Genomic DNA, 19,545 nt, shown 5'->3' with positions numbered 1-19,545 from the left:
AGCATAGCCTCAACAGAAAAATTTTGAAGATATATGTAATGTACAGCTCTTGTACCTCTGCAAAGGGGCGAGACCAGGGTGGGGTTGGGGTACATTTTCATCTCTCTTCTTTCCAACTATGATTGTTCTTTAAAACTTTGCAAAATTATTTTTAAATGGTTATTCTTCCATATGTATTTATATTTATTGTCTTCTTGGGTCTATTTGATATCAGGTCACATGAATCTCTCCATAATTCTCTGTAATCATCATATTCACTATTTCTTATGGCACAATAATATTCTAATACATTTATATACCATAAAGTATTTAGCCATTCCCAACTAATGAACATCTCATGTATTTCAATTCTTTGTTATCACAATGAATGTTGCTATAAATATTTTGGAATGTATGAGGATTTCTTCTTGTCAATGATCTCCTTGAAAAATCTGTGTCAAAGGATTTGGATTTTTTAATCACTATTTTCATAATTCCAAATTATCAAGTGACAAAATTTGAATATGATTGCCTTTCTTTGCTTATAATTCAATGTCCAAGCAAGTCTTCTTTTCATTATTGGTTTGGTTTTAAGGCAACTGGTATAGAAACTGTCAGTTAAAAAAATAATTAATTTCTCTCCTTTCCATCTACCCTCCTCCAACTGAAAAAAAAAAGAATTCATAACAAATATGCATAGTCAAGCAAAACAAATTCTTTCATTGGCCTAGACCAAAAAAAATATATTTCTCATTCCACATCTTGCGTCTGTGGAGACAGGTATCATGTTTCATCATTGGTTCTTTGGCATTATGATTGGTCGTGACATTGATCGGAGTTCTTAAGACTTTCAAATATTTGTCTTTACAGCATCGTCTTTGTACAGATTATTCTCTTGGTTCTACTCATTTCACTTCATTCAAATTCATATATGTCTTCCAAAGTTTTTCTGACAGCTTTAAATCATTTCATTTTTTTGTCTTTGCTTTTGTTTTATGCAAGGTAATGGGGTTAAGTGACTTGCCCAAGATCATATGGCTAAGTAAGTATTAGGTGTCTGAGGTCAAATTTGAATTCAGGTCCTTCTAATTCCAGAGCTAGTGCTCTATCCACTGCATCACCTAGCTGCCCCCATCATTTCTTACAACATAATTTGGCTAGTGCTTTCCCAACAGATAGGTATCCCTTTAGTTTTTTAAACTAGAAAAAGGGCCAATATAACTATTTTGTATGAATGAGTCTAATTCCCTTTTTCTTTGTTCTTTTTGGGACCAGGGATTTTGGAATCAGGATTTGATATCACTTTGATCCAGTAGACCCAAATATTTATCTTCAAACTTCATTATATAAGATAAGTTGCTACAAATTGAGTTGACAAGAGTTGAGTACCATGAACTGCTTTCCATTATTGCTATGAATAAAAACCTGCATTTAAACAGCACTTTAATGTTTTTCAACATTAATTAAACATGAATTAATATTCCCAATCCAAACTTCACACTTACACAAGACTTACCCAGTCACCTGAAACTGAAACACTCAAAACTTTCTATGAAGGGCAGCATGTCTTCAAGGATGGATTCAGTCTCAGGGTTCAAATCTTGTCTCTGATACTGATTGGCTAGTTTGCCTGTGAACAAGTCTCTCAGAGCCTTAATTTCCTCACCTGTAAAATGTGGATAATAATACCTTTAGTGTCTTATTAATGGTCTTAATTTCCTGTCGTGAGGCTCAAATGAGATATTGAAAGTACACTATTTTTGTTTTTTGAAGCAACGGGGGTTAAATGACTTGCCCCATCACAAAATTTGTGCCAAGTGACTGTAGGCTGGTTTTGAACTCAGATCCTCCTGATACCAGGGTCAGAGCTCTATCAACTTCACCACCTAGTTATTGTCCCTCTATGTATACTATTTTTAAACCTTAAAGTTTATATATAAATATATAAAAACACATAAAGTTCATATGTATAAACATATAAATATATACACATATTTAAATGTAAGCTATCATAATTATTTGTATTTTGTTAGCTATTTGTAGAGGTCTTTGAAGCTGTGAGCAAGTTCATAAAAACCTGGTGACAAACTATGCCTGTCATCTGAGGACCAGCCTAACCAAATTCAAGGAAGCTCATTATCAGAAGATGAAGAGTTAATTGTTTTCTTTTTCATTCAAAAGAACTAAATTATAGAAAGGATATTATCTCAGACTGTGGAGGGCAGAAATGTGAAAGTCTCCACAAGTTGGCAGAAGAGGCTAACATGAAGAAAAGCAAAGAAGAATCTTTTAAGTACTGGCATCACTTTGTTTTTAGTGGTTTTCTTGGATTTTTTGTTTTTTTCAAGGCAATGGGGTTAAGTGGCTTGCCCAAGGCCACACAGCTAGGTAATTATTAAGTGTCTGAGTTCGGATTTGTACTCAGGTACTCCTGACTCCAGGGCCGGTGCTTTATCTACTACGCCACCTGACTGCGCCCTCTTGGATTTTTTAATAAAATATTCTACTATATACATTTCCTAACCCCTTCCAAAGAAGTCTGCCCTCCTCGTGGGCTCCTGAGCCCAAAGGGTCTTCCCCGGCAGTTCTAAGTTGTAACTTATACAAGTCTCAGCGGGACAACCCTGTCTTCACCTGCAGAAATAATACCTGTGCTTGGCAAAAGCTTTGCTTTCTTCAGGACTTTACAGAGTAATTGAGAAGTAATATAATAATAATAATAATAATAATAATAAATATATGATATGATATAATATGATACGATATAATAAGATGCAATATAATACGATATAATATGATACGATATATGATATGATATAATTAGTATAATTAATAATATGATATGATATGATATGATATAATATGATATAATATATAATATAATAATCCTTTCTCCATAGCAGAGCCACCCCCTGTGGAGAACCTCGCACAATAGCCACAGAGATGACCCGTGCACCTGGTGCTCTGCCAATGGGAGGGAGACGCGTCTCTACGGGCGGAGCCCCTGGGCCCCGTCCTGCTTGGGGCGGCCCTTGGTAACTTTAGACCTTGCTTGCCAACTCCCTTGTTTCCCAACATCTTTTTCCGTTTGGTGGGAAGGGCGCGTTTGCTCAGTCGGTGATCAGAAGCAGCCGCTGTGCTCCGGCACGTCACGAATAAGGGCAAGCCCCGGAGATCCTTAAAAAGAGGGCTCTGTAGAGGTTGACACTTAGCCCAGGAGGTCCAGCCTCTAGTAGACTTTGGGGTCCAGCAGTCGGCAGCTGGATCCTTGTGGATCCTGTCGGGAGTCCGCCGCTCCAAGGACAAACGAAAAACGTTCCTGGTTTTTTTTTTCCTGAGAGAATGAGATAAAACAGTGGGATCCCCGATCCCACTGTGACCTTGTGTCCTGTTGTGTTTTCTTTCATATCTGGATACGTCCTGTTTGGAACTGCTTCAAAAAGCAACCATCCGCCTTTCCCCCCCTCCTCTCTGGCCTTTAAATAAAAGAAACTAAGGGATTATTTGGGAGGAAAAAAAAAACCCTTGGTGCAGGCTAGCTGCTCCCTGAGTATGAATCAGGGCGGATTTCTGAGCGGTTCAGGAAGACAGAAAATATAGAAAAGCCAGTTGGGTAGGTTTCTGCCTTTCCTAGTAGAGGATGGGGGCAAGAAGACAGTAGCAGATGATCTTCCCCCTCATACTCTTGCTGGCCAATCCCTTCTCTTATGGGATTCTCCACCAAGAGAGCTAGAGTCTCTAAATCCTCCTAAAAGAAGGGTCGGTCTTCCTGACAGGCCCTCAGGAAGCGTACGAAAGAGAAAGTCGTTTGTGCAAAGTGAGAGCCAGGAGGTCCTGATTTCTCTCTGTGGGAGGAGTCAGATGGACCTGCTGACTTCACTAATATTCAAAACACTTCCTGCTGGGCAGCCCTTCTTGTTAAATCGTTTTATGGAGATTTAAGTGACGGAGTCTCTTACTCTTGTCTATTAGAGTCAGACCCTTTCTTATGGCTAGTGAGGCTGGAAGAAGGCCCAAGCCCCAGCAGCAGCAGCAATGGGACAGACTGCTTACCTTCCAGCACTTCCAGACCACTTCTCTTTCAAGGCACAGCTACGGTTATGTCCAAGACGGCATGAAAGCACTGGTAGAGAGTGAATTCAGCAGATTAAGAGGTAATTATCACAGCACCAAGAGAACTTGTGGAAGGGAAAAGAGGAGGTGAGTGTGGAGGTGAAGAAAAAACAGTGGAAAAGGTGGTGTTTTCTTGAAGACTAGCATTCTTGTAACTAAATTTAAAAATGAAATATTTTAGTATTGAACTCTATCAAATTATGATCTTGACCAGCAAGTGCTTGATTGGATCTGAAGTCAGAGGAATTAAGTATGAGTTCAATCTCTGCTTTTTATTACCTGTGTATCCTTGGGCAAGTCTCTCAGACTCATTTTCTCATCAGTAAAATGAAAGAGTTGGACTAACATATCACATAAGATCCTATAAACCTTTTTTGGTAATAATTTTTGCAGTGAGCAAAAAAATCAGGGAGCAGGAAGGTCCTTCATTTTCACGGAAACTAGATGTTCCTTTTAAAATTTTAAATTGATGTCCTCCCCCACTCCCACTGAAAAAAAAGAAAAACAAAATCTTGTAACAAATATACAGTCATGCAAAACAAAATCTCTCACTGGACATTTCAGAAAATACACAGCTCTCAATCTTCAGCCTAAATTCTATCACCTCTGTCAGGAGGAGAATAGAATGGGAAGGTAACTGTCTAAATGCGTATACCACATCAGATCCAAAGACAGATGGACAATGCCTTGTTTTTCTTCCTCTAAACAAAGTATATCAGTGATTTTTGTACCTGTAATTTCTTTGGAAAGGTCAGAATGATCTGCTCAGGCTAGTGAATGTGAGTTTTCATGACACAAAATTGAGGTGACCTAAATGAAATCAGACTTTCCCTATTCTTTTGGCACAATGAGGATTTATATCATACTTCAACCTGTACTATTGTATGTTTTTGCTATTCTGTTTTAACTGAGCACCAAAAGCCCCAAAGACAGAATGTTCTGGTTTGATTAACAAGTGAAATGCAAAAATTTTCTGTCAGCAATTATTAGCTTAGGTGACTCTAATGAGGCCAATTAACTTTGCACAGAAAACCTCTTCACCTCTATCAGGTATCAACCCATTTCACAAGCTCTCTGAGCATTAGCTTCTGTATGAACAGATTAGAAAAATAATCCCAGATTATGTGATCCTGGGATGATGACTCTTTAATGTTCCTTGTTCTATAGGAAAGATGCCATATTAGTAGCTATCTTGTCTAATCTCTTCCAAATTTACTATGTGACATGTTATTTCAAGTTTTTTGAGCTTTAATTTCTCATTTGTTAAAAAAGTGAATATTTTCTAGTTAGCTAACCCAGTGTGAAAGTTTGTATGTCTGATAAATGAAATCTGAGTTCTAAGTCTAAACTGACTCCTTATGTGCCTAAATTGAAAGTAATTAAGGATAGAAGCTCAAGCCTCACCCATTTCTTTTGACCTTTCTGGATGAAAGGTTCTCTGTAATATAGTTGAATTATTAAAATGAAATTCAAACTTAGTTCCAACTTAGTTGGGGATCTATGTTACAATTAAAGTAAGTTGTTGAAAAAAGGACATCTTCTTGCTTAGGTCAAGAATAGCCCCATTCACAGCCTCCTGAACCCTCTGCATTTAGCCTGGTCTGGACACTCCTTGCCTTATAGGATAACCTATTACATGCCGGAGACAGTCATGAGAGTCCCTTCCCCTTCCTCCAGTCATGGAAATTGTAAAATGTTCCTTGAACTTCTGTGTTCTTCTCCCCCACCCCCACCCACCCCCAGGAGAGGATAAGGGAGTTAATGAGAGTCTAGCTTTACTATTTACTTCAGAATCCACATATGCATCTATAATTTAATTTAAACAAACATTTTTATGTATTGTGTATAGCTAAGCATTAAACTCAGTCAGCGAGGGGGCATTTAGAGGTTAGATCAGACTTAGGAGCTGACCAAATCTAGTTTATAGTAGAGTAAGGGGAAAGGGAAAAAATTCCTATTCTTACTTAGCTTTCTTGGCTCTTCTACCTTCTTTCAATCCCACAGTCTTTTCTCTTACTCTCTTGGTTCCTACAATGGCCTTTGTGATCAAACTCTTTTTCTTTCCTGGTCCTCTGAGGACAATCAACTCCTTCTAGTATCCTTCACCTTTTTAGATAGCCTTTAGTATCTAAAATGAGAAAGGGGAGGGGAGGCAGTTAGGAGGAGAAAGGAGAGACAAAATGAGACAGACAGACAGACATACAGACAAAGAGATAAAGAGATAAAGAGACAGAGACCAGACAAAGAGAGGGAGAGAGAGAGAGAGAGGGAGAGGGAGAGGGAGAGATTTTGATTGTGTAGTATTTGAATGTGTGGCAGGTGAAAGATGAAATAATTGAGAAAGCAAGGGTTCAAATTTCCGAGCCTATTGATTTATAAATTAATGCATGCCAATGGCATAGTATAGTGGGACCAGGCCTCTTTAGCTTGACTATTAAGATGGGGGAAGACATTTTCAAGAAAATAATTAGTAGGATATAAATCAGGATACAAGATTAGGTCATCTGATTTCTAATTGGAGGAAAAATTAGGGGCTTTCTGAGTTAGGAGGGGGAGAGCAAACAATCAAAGGAACAGGGAAATAGTAAGTTATTGATCAGTATCGAATCAGTTTGCAGATAAGATGTATGGCTCACTTGAGATGTGTAACTGGAAGAAAATTCCTTGTGTCAGTCTTCAGATATGACTTGGTTTCTGGTCAGCATGAGCTAAGTCCTTAGTTAAGTCCTAAGCAACAGGTGGAGGTAGTCCAGCTTCCCAGTTACATTGGGCTAAGATTCAAACAATGCAATAAAGTTTTCTCACAATTCCCATAATTGAATAAAGTTTTCTAATGAGTTAGAAATTGGACTAGCCCCTTAATTGAATAGAAAGGGAACTGAGCTTGGATCAGAATTGAATCACAAGATGGAATCAGTGTGGTTTACTCAATTCCCTTGTTTGTAATTTGTTCCTATCACTTTTTCATTCTATTCTCTCCTCAAACCATAGAAATAATATCTTATATAAAGAGAACCTATACTCTTGGGGTCAGTCCACAAGAACTGCCAAGATTGGTGAAATAATGTAAAATAATGTGGAAATATTGTTTTTAACTTTAAACATAGTAATAATAAAAATAGCATTTAGTTCTATTTTAGTACCTACTATGTGTCAGACACATTTACAAATGTTATCTCATTTGGTTCTCTCAACCACCTTGTTAATTGATTAGATAATAATAATAATTATTATTTCCATTTCACAGTTGAGGAATCTGAGGCAAACAGCAGTTAGGTTCCTTGCTAGAAGGCCAGATTTGAACCAAGGTTTTCCTCACTCTAGTCCTAGCTCTGTATCCATTGAGCTGCACTATGTCAGTTGCTTTATGGGTCAAATAGGTGATGGAAAAATTCTTTGATATTCTGGTCGGTTGTTTCTTGTCCTTCCTTATTGAAAAAGACCAAATTAGCACTATATTTGAGATTAATTACTGTGAAATCAATTCTAAAGTTCTTCAATGAGACCTTCAGGGTGTCTCAGTAAGATATTTTAGGATAAATTGGTTTTAAACTCAAATAAAAGGAATCCCTGGGCCTCCCATACTGATTTAGAATGCTATGTTGTACTTTATTTTTATTGTCTTTTAATCTAGTTTGGTGGCGTTGGCCTGCTGACCACATTTTTGATGCCTCTGTTCAAAAAAAGTCTTAAAATATGTTCAACTTAGTGTTTTTTTTTAGTTTTTTTTTTTGCAAGGCAATGGGGTTAAGTGGCTTGCCTAAGGCCACATAGCTAGGTAATTATTAAGTGTCTGAGGCTGGATTTGAACTCAGGTACTCCTGCCTCCGGGGCTGGTGCTCTATCCACTGTGCCACCTAGCTGCCCCTTCAACTTAGTGTTGAAAGACTAAGGTGGATGATGAGATGGGAAGAGATTTATAGATGTTCAATAATAGTCTTCTGTCAAAAGAAATTATAATTTTCATATTGATCAACATGCTATATAAAATAAATTTACTAATAATTTAGTTTCTAGAGATTCATTTCCACAGCAGATTGGTTTGGGAGTCAGGGAGAAAAAAAGAGTCCTGGAATAATTTATTAACCCTAACAAACCTGCTTGCATTTAACAATAATAATAATAATAATAATAATAATAACAAGAATAAAAATAAAATAATAAACTCAAGACTAAACAATCCACATAACTGTCCTGCACTAGGGAGCTTATCCTAAGAAAACCACTCAAGTTCCCCAAAATGATTGTTTTGTGATCTACCTTCCCTCTTATGATTAATGTATACAATCCCTGTTTCATCTATAGTAAAGTGGGACTAAATCCTGATTTGCAATTATGTTCCTTGCAATGAAAGTAATCAATTAAAGCACTATTTGATTATTGACACTATCTCTGAGACTGCTCTGTTTTACCCAGGTTAGAGACTGGCTCAGTAAAATTCTGTTAAACACTACTGCATTCAAAGTTCTCCTAACAGCAGGAAAAAGTATTCTTTTTATTTATCCTCTCTGATGTAGATGAAATATTCATACTCCAAATATGATGTTTGAGATAGATTCTGGTAGTTGAAAGTTACCCAACAGGTCAGGGAGAGGATAGTAGGGAGAGAATATTGTTTCTGGATAGTTATATTATCCAATTTCAGCTGTCATTGCAGTGATATTGCCTACCCTGTTTTGTTTTTTGTTTTTCATAAATAGAACAGGGGCATCGACTAAGGAGGCCGATGATCCAGTAACTCTTCTTTAAATTCTTATCCTATTAGAATGCCTGCTTCTGAAATGCAACCTATACACATTAACAAACTACTTTTCCTTTTTATTGTAGAAGCTCTTGCATGTATAACTTTTTTGTATATTGTTTTTCCTCATTAGAATGTAAGCCTCTTGAGGGTAGGGACTGTTTTTTATCTTTCTTTGAATTCCCAGAATTTAGCAGTTAAACACTTTATAAATGATTACTAATGAATTGTTGGTTAACTAAATTGATTCTTTGGAAGCAGGATTCCTTACCTAGGATGTCTCCTCACACACACACACACACACACACACACACACACACACACACACACACAAACACACATCTATCTATAGCTATATCTATCTATATTTATGTATATGTATATACAAATGTATATATGTATATAGTCTTCTGACAGTTTAACATGTAGAAACCAGAGACAAAGGTTAAAATGCAGATATTTTTGCCTATTAGGTCACCATTAGATATCTTCTAGTGGATAGTATCTATGTCCCACCCCCCAACTGTATCCTTAAGATTCTGTTCTGAATCTTCTACTCTTTCTGTATCCCTTTATCTTGATTTCATCAACTTCTGTGACTTCAGCTGTAACCTCAGTGCAGATACATTACCAAGCTATAGTCAGTCCTAGCATATCTCTTGCACTATAGTCCTAAAACATTAACTGCCTATTGAACATTTCACACTGGTTGTTCTATAGCAATCAAAATCTCAATATGCTCAAAACTGAATTTAGCTTTTCTTGGAAAACCTACCCCCCCCAAACAAATTGCCCTATTTCTTTTAAGGGTATCACCATCTTTCTAGTCATCCAAGTTTACAACATGAGAATTAACCTCAATTTATCACTCTCACTCACCCTACATATCTAATCAATTGTCAAATCTTGCCAATTCTATTTCCTCAGCATAGCTTACATTCACTCCTTTCCACTCATACAGATATTTAAATATTTTAATAATATATCATAATGAGAAAGCTCACAGATCATTATCCAACTATTTAGCTTTCTCTCTGTATGGCATTTGTGTATCTGAAGGACTTTTATGTGGAAGATAGAGAACATTTACTATGTGCTGCTCCTGGAGAATCATTGAAGATCAGTGGGCAAAAGTTGGAGGGAGTCAGATTTAAAGCTAATGTAAAGATCTTACTAATAAATAAGTCATATGGTAGAGTGGGAAAAGTACTGAATTAAGTGTCATTTGCCTCATTTGTAAAATAAGGATGTTGGAATAGTTGACCTCTGGAGATCCTGCTACTTCTAAATCTATGGTTCTATGAACTTGAACTGTGCAACAACTGAACAGACTATCTTCTTACATTATGTCTCATTGTCATATTTAGGGCATGGCAATATGAGTTAGTGAAAAGATCACTAAACTGAGAACTTAAAAGATTTGGATTCTTACAGCACTGTCACTACTTCTTGTTTCCCAATTTTCCCCTGTCCTTCTACTCTTTTTTTAAAATTTATTTTTTTAATTTATTTTTTATTCTCATTTTGTACAAATGTTTTTTTACATGAATAAAATATTCTTGTTTACAAGTAAACAAAATACCCCTCCCCCCAAGAATATAGATAGACTTGCTTGGGTGAAAAAAGTAAAGGGGAGAGAAAAAATTTAAAATTAAAAAAATAATAGTAATAATTGTAGGTATGGCCAGGTGGCACAATGGACGAAGCACCAGCCCTGGAGCCACAAGCACCCGAGTCCATATCCAGCCTCGAGTCCATATCCAGCCTCGTACACCCAGCAATCACCCAGCCATGTGACATGCAAGCCACCCGATCCCCACTGCCCTGAAAAAACCAAAAAGAAGGAAAAAAAAAGACCCAAAATAAAATAAAATAGTAATAATAGTAGGGGTGGCTGGGTGGCAGACAGAGGATTGGCCCTTGAGCCAGGAGCACCTGGGTCCAAATCTGGCCCCAGACACCCAAAGATCACCCTGCTATGTGGCCCCAGGCAGGCCATGCAGCCCCACTTGCTCTGCACCCTCCCCCAAATAATAATAACAAAAGATGTGCTTCAGTCTTTGTTCCAACACCAACAACTCTGTCATGGGTGGATCACATTCTTTATGATAACTCCATCACAAAAGTTACTTCCATATTTTTCCAACATTGCCATTGCTGATCGCAACTCCCTCCTTTCTTATTTCTCCAGTACCATGTACTATATTTTCTCTCTCCTTTCACTCTGACTCTGCTGTAGGGTCATTGAGTGGCGCAGCAGACAGATCCCTGGTCCTGGGGCCAAGAAGCCCTGAGCCCCCATACCACCCCTTAGGCCCAGAATCCACCTGGCCCTATGGTCCTGGGCAGGCCTTCCAATCCCAGCCCCTTGCAAGAAGTAAAAAAGAAAATGTGTTATATCTGACCACTCTCCCCCCATGGTCCATCCTCTCCTCCTTTATTCACATCCCCACCCCTTCCCCCTGCTCCCCACTCCTTCTTACTCCAAATGTCTATACCCCATTGAGTATATTTGCTGTTTCCTCTCCTAGCCATCTCTGATGAGAGCAAAGGTTCCCTCATTCCCCCTTGCCTCCCCCCTTCCATATCATTGCAATAGCTCATTGTAATAAAAAAGCTCTTATTATGTGAAATATCTTGGACTATTCCCCCTCTCCTTTTTCTTTCTCCCATTCCATTTCCCTTTTTTTTTCTATTGACTCCATTTTTATACCATATTTTATCTTCAAATTCAGCTTTCTCCTGTGCTTCAACTATAAAAGCTCCATCTACCTGCTCTATTAACTGAGAAGGTTCATATGAATATTATCAGTATCATTTTTCTATACATGCAGTTCATCCTTATTAAGTCCCTCATATTTCCCCCCTCTCCTCCAATCTCCATGCTTCACCTGAGTCCTGTATCTGAAGATCAAACCTTCTGTTCAGCTCTGGACATTCCAAAAGGAACCTTTGAAATTCCCCTGGTTCATTGAAAGTCCATCTTTTTCCCTGGAAGAGGACATTCAGCCTTGCTGGGTAGTTCATTCTTGGCTGCATTCTAAGCTCTTTTGCCTTCCCGTATATTGTATTCCAAGCCCTATGAGCTTCCAATGTAGTTGCTGCTAAGTCCTGTGTGATCCTGACTGCAGCTCCACGATATTTGAACTGTGTCCTTCTGGCTGCTTGTAATATCTTCTCTTTGACTTGAGAGTTCTGGAACTTGGCTATAATATTCCTAGGGGTTGGTTTTTTGGGATCTCTTTCTCGGGGGGATCGGTGGATTCTCTCCATTTCTATTTTGCCCTCTGCTTCTAGAATATCAGCCCAATTTTCCTGTAGTAATTCTTTGAAAATGATGTCAAGGCTCTTTTCCTGATCATGACTTTCAGGTATTCCAATAATTTTCAAATTATCTTTCCTAAGTCTGTTTTCCATATCAGTTGTTTTTTCAATGAGATATTTCACATTTTCTTCTAATTTTTCATTTTTTTGGAATTTAATTATTGATTCCTGATTTCTGGTAAATTCATCAGTCTCCCTGAATTCTATTCTTTGTCTGAAGGATTTGTTCTCCTCAGAGAGTTTTCTTATCTCTTTTTCCATCTGGCCAATTTTGCTTTTTAAAGCATTCTTCTCCTCAATAACTTTTTTGAACTGTTTTATCCATTTGACCTAAGCTGGTTTTTAGCATGCTATTTTCTTCAGCATTTTTTTGGATTTCCTTGACTAAGCTGGTGACTTCATTTTCATGTTTTTCCTGCATCTCTCTCCTTTCTTTTCCCAGTTTTTCTTCCAACTCCCTCATTTTATTTTCAAAGTCTTTTTTGAGTTGTTTTTCTTGGAGTCTTTAGATACAGGAGTTTGTGCTTCTTCATCTTCAGACTGAGTATTTTGATCCTTCTTGGGCTCATATGCAAAATATTTCTCAATGGTCTTCCTCTTGTTTCTCTGCTTGCTTATTTTCCCAGCCTGGGCCTGGTTTTGGGGTGCTTCCTGAGCTTTTGGGACACTCCCACAAGGGTCTCAGTGTGTGAGGCTGTGTCCTCCCTGCTGGTCTATGAATGACCATAAGCGCCCCTCTCTGCCATGGGGCCGAGGTGGGGGGTCCTGCTGTTCTATGGGGGGCCTAGACTGCTATCAGGATCTGAATGTGGTCAGAGCCCCAGAGTCCTGTTCCAGGGGCAGAGGACAGAGCTCTGCAGTCTCTCTCTCTTCACTCCCCTCCCTCAGCTCAATGGACTCATGCCCTGGGGGCTCCTGCTTACCGGCTCCACCTGCTTCTGTTTCCAGATCTGGGCTGTGGAAAGACCAAGCTGCTGGCTGTGTGCCTGAGGGCTAGGCTTCATGTGCTTGCTCTGGCAGAGGTTCCCCGCTGTTCCCCCACTTTGTGCCTGGTGCTCCCCGGGGTGCAGCTCAGGAGACTCCCCTGCTGCTGTGAGCTGGGGCTCCCAGCACGCTGGGGCTGCATCCAGGAGGCTGAAGTTCTTTCACTCTGGCGGGCCACCCCTCTGGAGGGCTGCCCCTCTGACCCGGGGAGCAGAGCCTTTCTGCTCTTTTCCAGGTTACCTTGAGTAGGAGAACTGCCTCACTGGGTCCCTTTGTGGGTCTGTCTCTTGAAAGTTTAGTTATAGTCCTTAGTTTCAAGTTTTATCAGAGAGCACCTGAGACTGGATTCCTTCTTTTCACCATCTTGGCTCCGCCCCCCCCCAATAATTCTTATTTTAGTTTCTAGGGAAGCAAAGGTGTATGTGTATGCAATAATTGCAGTAATAAAGGTGTATGCAATAAATTGTATCATTAATAATTAACTTTGAGCTCCCATCCTAATTTCTCTTGGCTAGAACCAAAGAAAACTTTCCCCAAGCATTGTTTCTCTTTCTAAAACCCCCTTCCGGTCTCAGAGGTTAAAAAAAACATCAATACTATTGGATACACCATTTATTAACCGTGTGACAAAGCACATGAAGATGTTTAAATATTTCAATATTGTATCACAATGAGAAAACTCACAGATCACATTCCAACAATTTAGCTTCCTCAGGACTTGCATAAATTGCAGCTGAGCAAGATGAGCAGAACCGGAACCTAACAGCAACATGGGGGGTGATGATCAAACTTAATGGACTTGCTCATTCTATCAGTACAATAATCAGGGACAATTTTGGGGTATCTGCGATGGAGAATACCATCTTTATCCAGAGAAAGAATTGTGGAGTTTAAAGAAAGACCAAAGACTATTACCTTTATTTTTTTTTTTAAGAAAAAGCTTGTCTTATGTGCTACACAATTTTATTATCATTAATATTTTATTTTTTCCTCAAGAATATGTTTTTTCTCTCAACACATTCAATTTTGATCAATATGGTAACAATTTAAAGATTATCAGATTGCTTTCTGTGGGGGGGAGGAGGAAAGGGAGGGTGGGGGGGAAAAGAGTAAAATTCAAAACCTTACCAAAAAATGATAGGTAGAAACTACTATTGTATATAATTGGAAAACAAATAAAATATTTATATAATTCAAAAAATAGCTTTTGGGGCGGCTAGGTGGCGCAGTGGATAAAGCATGGGCCTTGGAGTCAGGAGTACCTGGCTTCAAATCTGGTCTCAGACACTTAATTACCTAGCTGTGTGGCCTTGGACAAGCCACTTAACCCCATTTGCCTTGCAAAAACATAAAAAAAATAGCTTTCTCAAGATGGCAGTTAAAGTCTCTTGTTAAGAATTCTCTTCATAATATATATTCTTAACATGAGACCTAAGGGTTAGCCAAGTGGCCTGGTGGATAGAGCTCTAGCCCTGGAGATAGGAGGACCTGCATTCAAATCCAGCTTCAGGTCCTTGACACTTACTAGCAAGTTACTTAACCCTAATTGTCTCTCCTCTGCAAAAAAGAAGAAACTTTATTCAGTTTCTCAGAAAAGCATTTCTCTTTGTCCTTTAACTCTTGGTTCTAACAATTTCTCTCCAAACCTAATAGTTAACAGTCTATCCTGATGACTATTAAACTGCCAGTCCCTTCAGAGTCCTTATAGATGATTGTAAACTGTAGCTCTCCAATGTGCTGTTCACTCTTAGAATATCTATAGTCTCTGTGGGAGAGGCTACATAAAATTCAGGAATTTCAATATTGTTTCCTGGATCTGATATAATTTACTAAGTCCTTTCATGTAGCTAACTGGGTTTTTCTTTTAGAGTTCTTAGAATAGAGGCTGCAGAGGTAGCAGCTAGGGATCAGAAGAACTAATGGAAAACTCACATAATGGAAAGTTAACTTTACATTTTCCATGTTATTGTAGTTGAAAGGTCATATAGACTGGAAAATAGTACATTGATCATACTATTCTACAATGTACTTTGATGAAAAGGACAACTCTAACACTTCACTGAGTGGTATTCCATAAAAAGTAACTATTTTATATTAAAGTGTGGATAATTAATAATATTGATGATTTAGTTATAGAAAATTGGTAGTTAGGTATCAGTTAATACCCACAATTGGAAAGTAGAGTTAGAAATTCTTTGGAACACCAGTGAAGTGGGTAAAAAATCATTTATGCTTATAATTGCAAAAAACCCCCAACACAATATGGCAAAATTACCTTTTAATTGTAAAATGCCAAAGTTTCTCAATGTGTAGCTATTTCCCTATATGCAAATCTAGAAAATAGACTATCAAGATTAGATTTCATTCTTTTGTCTTTCAAAAGCAGAAAGTCAGTTATGTTGCATTAGGAAAAAAAAATTAAAAATGGGGTAGCTAGGTGGTGCAGTGGATAGAGCACTGGCCCTGGAGTCAGGAGTACCCAAGTTCAAATCCAACCTCAGACACTTAATAATTACCTTAGCTGTGTGGCCTTGGGCAAGCCACTTAACCCCATTTGCCTTGCAAAAACCTAAATAAATAAAATAGAATTATTATAGTTTGGTTTCTCACTTTTCTCTTAGAAAGCAGATTAAGTTACAAAACTTTCAACTTCCTGATTGTTCCCTAAATAGGAAAAATCCTAAACAATATGGTCCATTGATATCAGTGACTAAGGATTTTCAAAGTGATTTTTGGGGATGGGCAATAACATTAGAATCACAGACTATTAGAGCTGTATGGAACTTTAGTGACCCTAAAGCAATATTCTGATTTTATAGAAAATCAATTGTTCATATTCTGATACATCAGTGTTAAGTCTATCAACCATTCATCCATTCATCAATGCTTCTACCTATCTGCTAGCCAGGCTGTGAAGGTCTTCTTCTTTTTTTTTTTTTTTTCAGGTTTTTGCAAGGCAGCCGGGGTTAAGTGGCTTGCCCAAGGCCACACAGCTAGGTAATTTATTAAGTGTCTGAGACCCGATTTGAACCCAGGTACTCCTGACTCCAGAACCAGTGCTTTATCCACTATGCCACCTAGCCACCCAGGGCTTCTTGTTTTAAGACTATATAATCTTTCAGTCCCAAAGGACTCATGATAAAAAATACTGCCTCAGAGAAAGAACTAATGTTGTCTGAGTACAGTTGGAAGCATACTAAGGAGGGAAGGAGAGAATTTGAAACTCAAAACCTAAAAAAAAACCCAATGAATACTAAAAATTGTTTTTACAAGTAAGGGGGGGGATAAAATATTACTTTAAAAAAGTTTAGATTTTTGAAGTTCCTTTTAAATCCAGAATGCTGGTATTTTGTGACTTTTAACAATTTTTGCTTGTGCTATGAATTCAATAGTCTGAGACATGCACTAGGGATTCTGATGGCTTTCATTTGACATCTCTTATTGCTAGGAATCCTCATCATATTGCACTCATTCCTAACTTTCAAGCAGGATGCATGAATATAAAATGGAGAATTTCTGAATGTTGTAACACTTCACTACCCACAGGCTAAACTAGTCTTGTTAAAGATTAGAGATATACTCCAACTGTCAACCCAGATTGTATTGTAATAGGAAGGAGAATACCCTTTTTATAAAAGATTTTCCTTCCTAGGTGATTGACTAACCATTTAATTGCTACATAAAATAAAATAAACTTATGTTATTTACTCATATGAATACTAACAAAGAAGTGAGGGCAAGTTTGGCTTGATTGTAGTCATATTTCTATTAATCACCATGGATTTTCTGGAGAAGAAGGGATTGTCAACTAAATTGTTAATGACTAGTGAAATCCCATTGGACAGCTCTGAACATAGAAGTCATGGGAATTAGAGAGGAAGGATTGAAAATGGGAATGAATAATAGATTTGTTCTGCTAAAGTGAAAAGGCAGTATAAACTTACGGAACTAAAAATGGTATAACAATGCAGAACCAAAAGAGAGTTCAATCCCGTATTTTCTGATGCTGTATCAGGCTTTGTATATGAAGATGCAAAGGATACTGAGGAGTGGTTAGACAGGGAGGGAGGAGGAGAATACAAGAATTTTGTCATGAAAACCTAGATGGGGCAGCTAGGTGGCATAGTGTATAGAGTACTGGCCCTGGAGTCAGGAAGACTGCCTCAGACACTTAATAAATACCTAGCTCTATGACCTTGGGCACGTCACTTAACCCCACTACCTTGCAACACCCCCCCCCAAAAAAAAAAATCAGAAAGAAGAAGGTATCCAGAAGAGGATGATCAGCAATGTCAAACTTCAGAGAGAGAGGTCAAGAAGGACTGAGAAAAGGTGATTGGATTTGAAAATTAAGAGATTGCTGGTAACTTTGGAGAGAGAAATTTTAGTTGAAAATAGGAAACCAGAATATAGAAGAGAGTGGAAAAAAAGTTGTGGAACCTATCTTAAATAACTTTCTCAGGGAGTTTAGCTGCAAAAAGGAAGAGAAAGAGTTAAGATGTCCAGCAGGAAGGGATGGTCTGTAGATAACAGATTCTAAAATCTTGGATGATAAATTTAGTTTGAATCAAATGAGGGGTTTTTAAGACATGGGAGAAATGGGTCTGTTTCTAGTATTTGCAACAGGTATATGCAATCAGAGGTGAGACTCAGCTCTGCCTCACCTGCTACTGCCTCATCACACATCCCTAGATGTAAGGAAGCATCCATTAGATAGCAAGAGATAAAAGAAATGAAAGTGTGGGAATGACATGGAAGGCAATCTTCTAGAGAAAATGAGATGTAATGTAAATTATATGTGCATAGAGTAGAGTTTATCTTTGCAAGGAAAAGGACCGCCTCCTCCTGTAATATAGGAAGGAAAGAGGAGAGAGTGGGAAGAGGCATCTGAGGGACATAAAATGAGGAGGGGAAAAGAAGGAGCTCACTTGTACACATGTGTGTGTGTGTGTGTGTGTGTGTGTGTGTGTGTGTGTGTGTGTGCGTGCACGCGCACGCGCCTGTGCGTACCAGAAAATGTTCTCAATTCTCAGGCTGGGGAAGGGAGAATGGAGTGCTAAGGAAGATTTACAAAAGGATGAAAAATTTTGGAAAAGTGGATGAGGTGAGTGGGATATTGAATCAATTTTTTGTTAAGTCCTTTTTCAGTCATAGCTCTCTCTGACCCCATTTTCTTGGCAGAGATACTGGAGTGGTTTGCCATTTCTTTTTCCAGTTCATTTTACAGTTGAGGAACTGAGGTAAACTGGGTTCATTAAGTCACACAGGGTCATACAGTTAGTGTCTGATTGCTAGTAAGTGCAAAATCGATTAGGGAGGTATAAATGGTTTTACTGCAGTGAAGACACAGTTGAGATTATGTAATGTAAAATTGTAGTAGCTCTTCTCAGCATTGTTTTGTGATTATTTTCAGCTTCTTTAGAGGAAAGGTGAATAAGAACAAAGACAGCAGATGGTGGGAGTAATCCAATCAAAATAATCAAATGTTGTTACTTGACTAGGCTTGGTTGGTAATAGGATTAAAGGGCAATGCATTTGAGTAGTGGATAATGTAGTCTAAAACTGGTTCATCTAGAGAAGGAGGGAAAGTTTACTCAGGGAATGGGCAATAGCCTGGAGGGGAAAAACAGGAGTGGAAAGATTGGAGGTCTTGGTGAGCACAAAAAGCAAAGCAAAACACAACAAAAAAATCAAGAACAATACAGGCTCAAGTGTCTTATGGTGAAGGGAAAGTTATGATGATAAAATATTATGGTCAGATGAAAGCTTTTCAGAGTTCATGAACATGAAAGTGGTATATTTGTAGGTGATGACAAAATCAAATGTATAAAAATCTTTGCTCAGATGGAGATGTAGTGTCTGAGGCTGGATTTGACTCAGGTCCTCCTGACTCCAGGACTCAATACTGTGCCACCTAGCTGCCCCTTCTTCAACTGTATTAAACAAAATCGAGTTCTTTTTAAACTAACTACTGTGAGGAATATTGAACCCTAACCCAAAATGACTACTTGGAGTCCTCTCAAAGTGGCTGCAAAGAGTTAAAATTTAATTCGGTTCTTGCAAGAAGAGGGGAAGTTCCTAAACTCTCTATGAGAGAGCAGGAAAAGCTGAAGCAGGGTTAAAAAAAACCACAAAAACCACAACCCATTCCCCCTCCTCTTTCTGCTGACCTTTACAACAATTAGTCAAACTTGATGATCCGAAGAGAAGGGGAGTGTAAGTGTTCCAGCTTCGTTTACAGCTTATAAGGTTAGGGTGACATGATTTTTCTAGATGGAGATCTGGGTTCCCACACTCACCTGATTCTTGAGAAATAGAAACTGAGGCCTATGGTTTAGAGTAATTTAGCACTGTGTTTCTGAAAAGTCAGCACTTTGCCCCTCACACTACCTTCTTTAACTCCT

The 19,545-nt window shown here is 38.3% G+C and overlaps 1 protein-coding gene across 2 annotated transcripts in view; it reads left to right on the top strand.

Annotated features, from left to right (window-relative positions):
• The first annotated feature begins 3,855 nt into the window (after nucleotides 1-3,855).
• The window catches only part of MOCOS (molybdenum cofactor sulfurase), a 113,807-nt gene continuing 98,117 nt past the window's right edge, over nucleotides 3,856-19,545 (top strand). For both annotated transcript variants that reach the window (XM_074204611.1, XM_074204610.1), the window contains exon 1: nucleotides 3,856-4,133. In XM_074204611.1, the coding sequence (XP_074060712.1) occupies nucleotides 3,968-4,133 (166 nt within the window). In that variant the 5' untranslated portion in view covers nucleotides 3,856-3,967. The remainder of the gene's footprint in view (nucleotides 4,134-19,545) is intronic.

This window comes from Macrotis lagotis, chromosome X (assembly GCF_037893015.1).
Source record: "Macrotis lagotis isolate mMagLag1 chromosome X, bilby.v1.9.chrom.fasta, whole genome shotgun sequence".
Classification (NCBI taxonomy): domain Eukaryota; kingdom Metazoa; phylum Chordata; class Mammalia; order Peramelemorphia; family Peramelidae; genus Macrotis; species Macrotis lagotis.
This window is presented reverse-complemented; position numbering and strand designations above follow the sequence as displayed.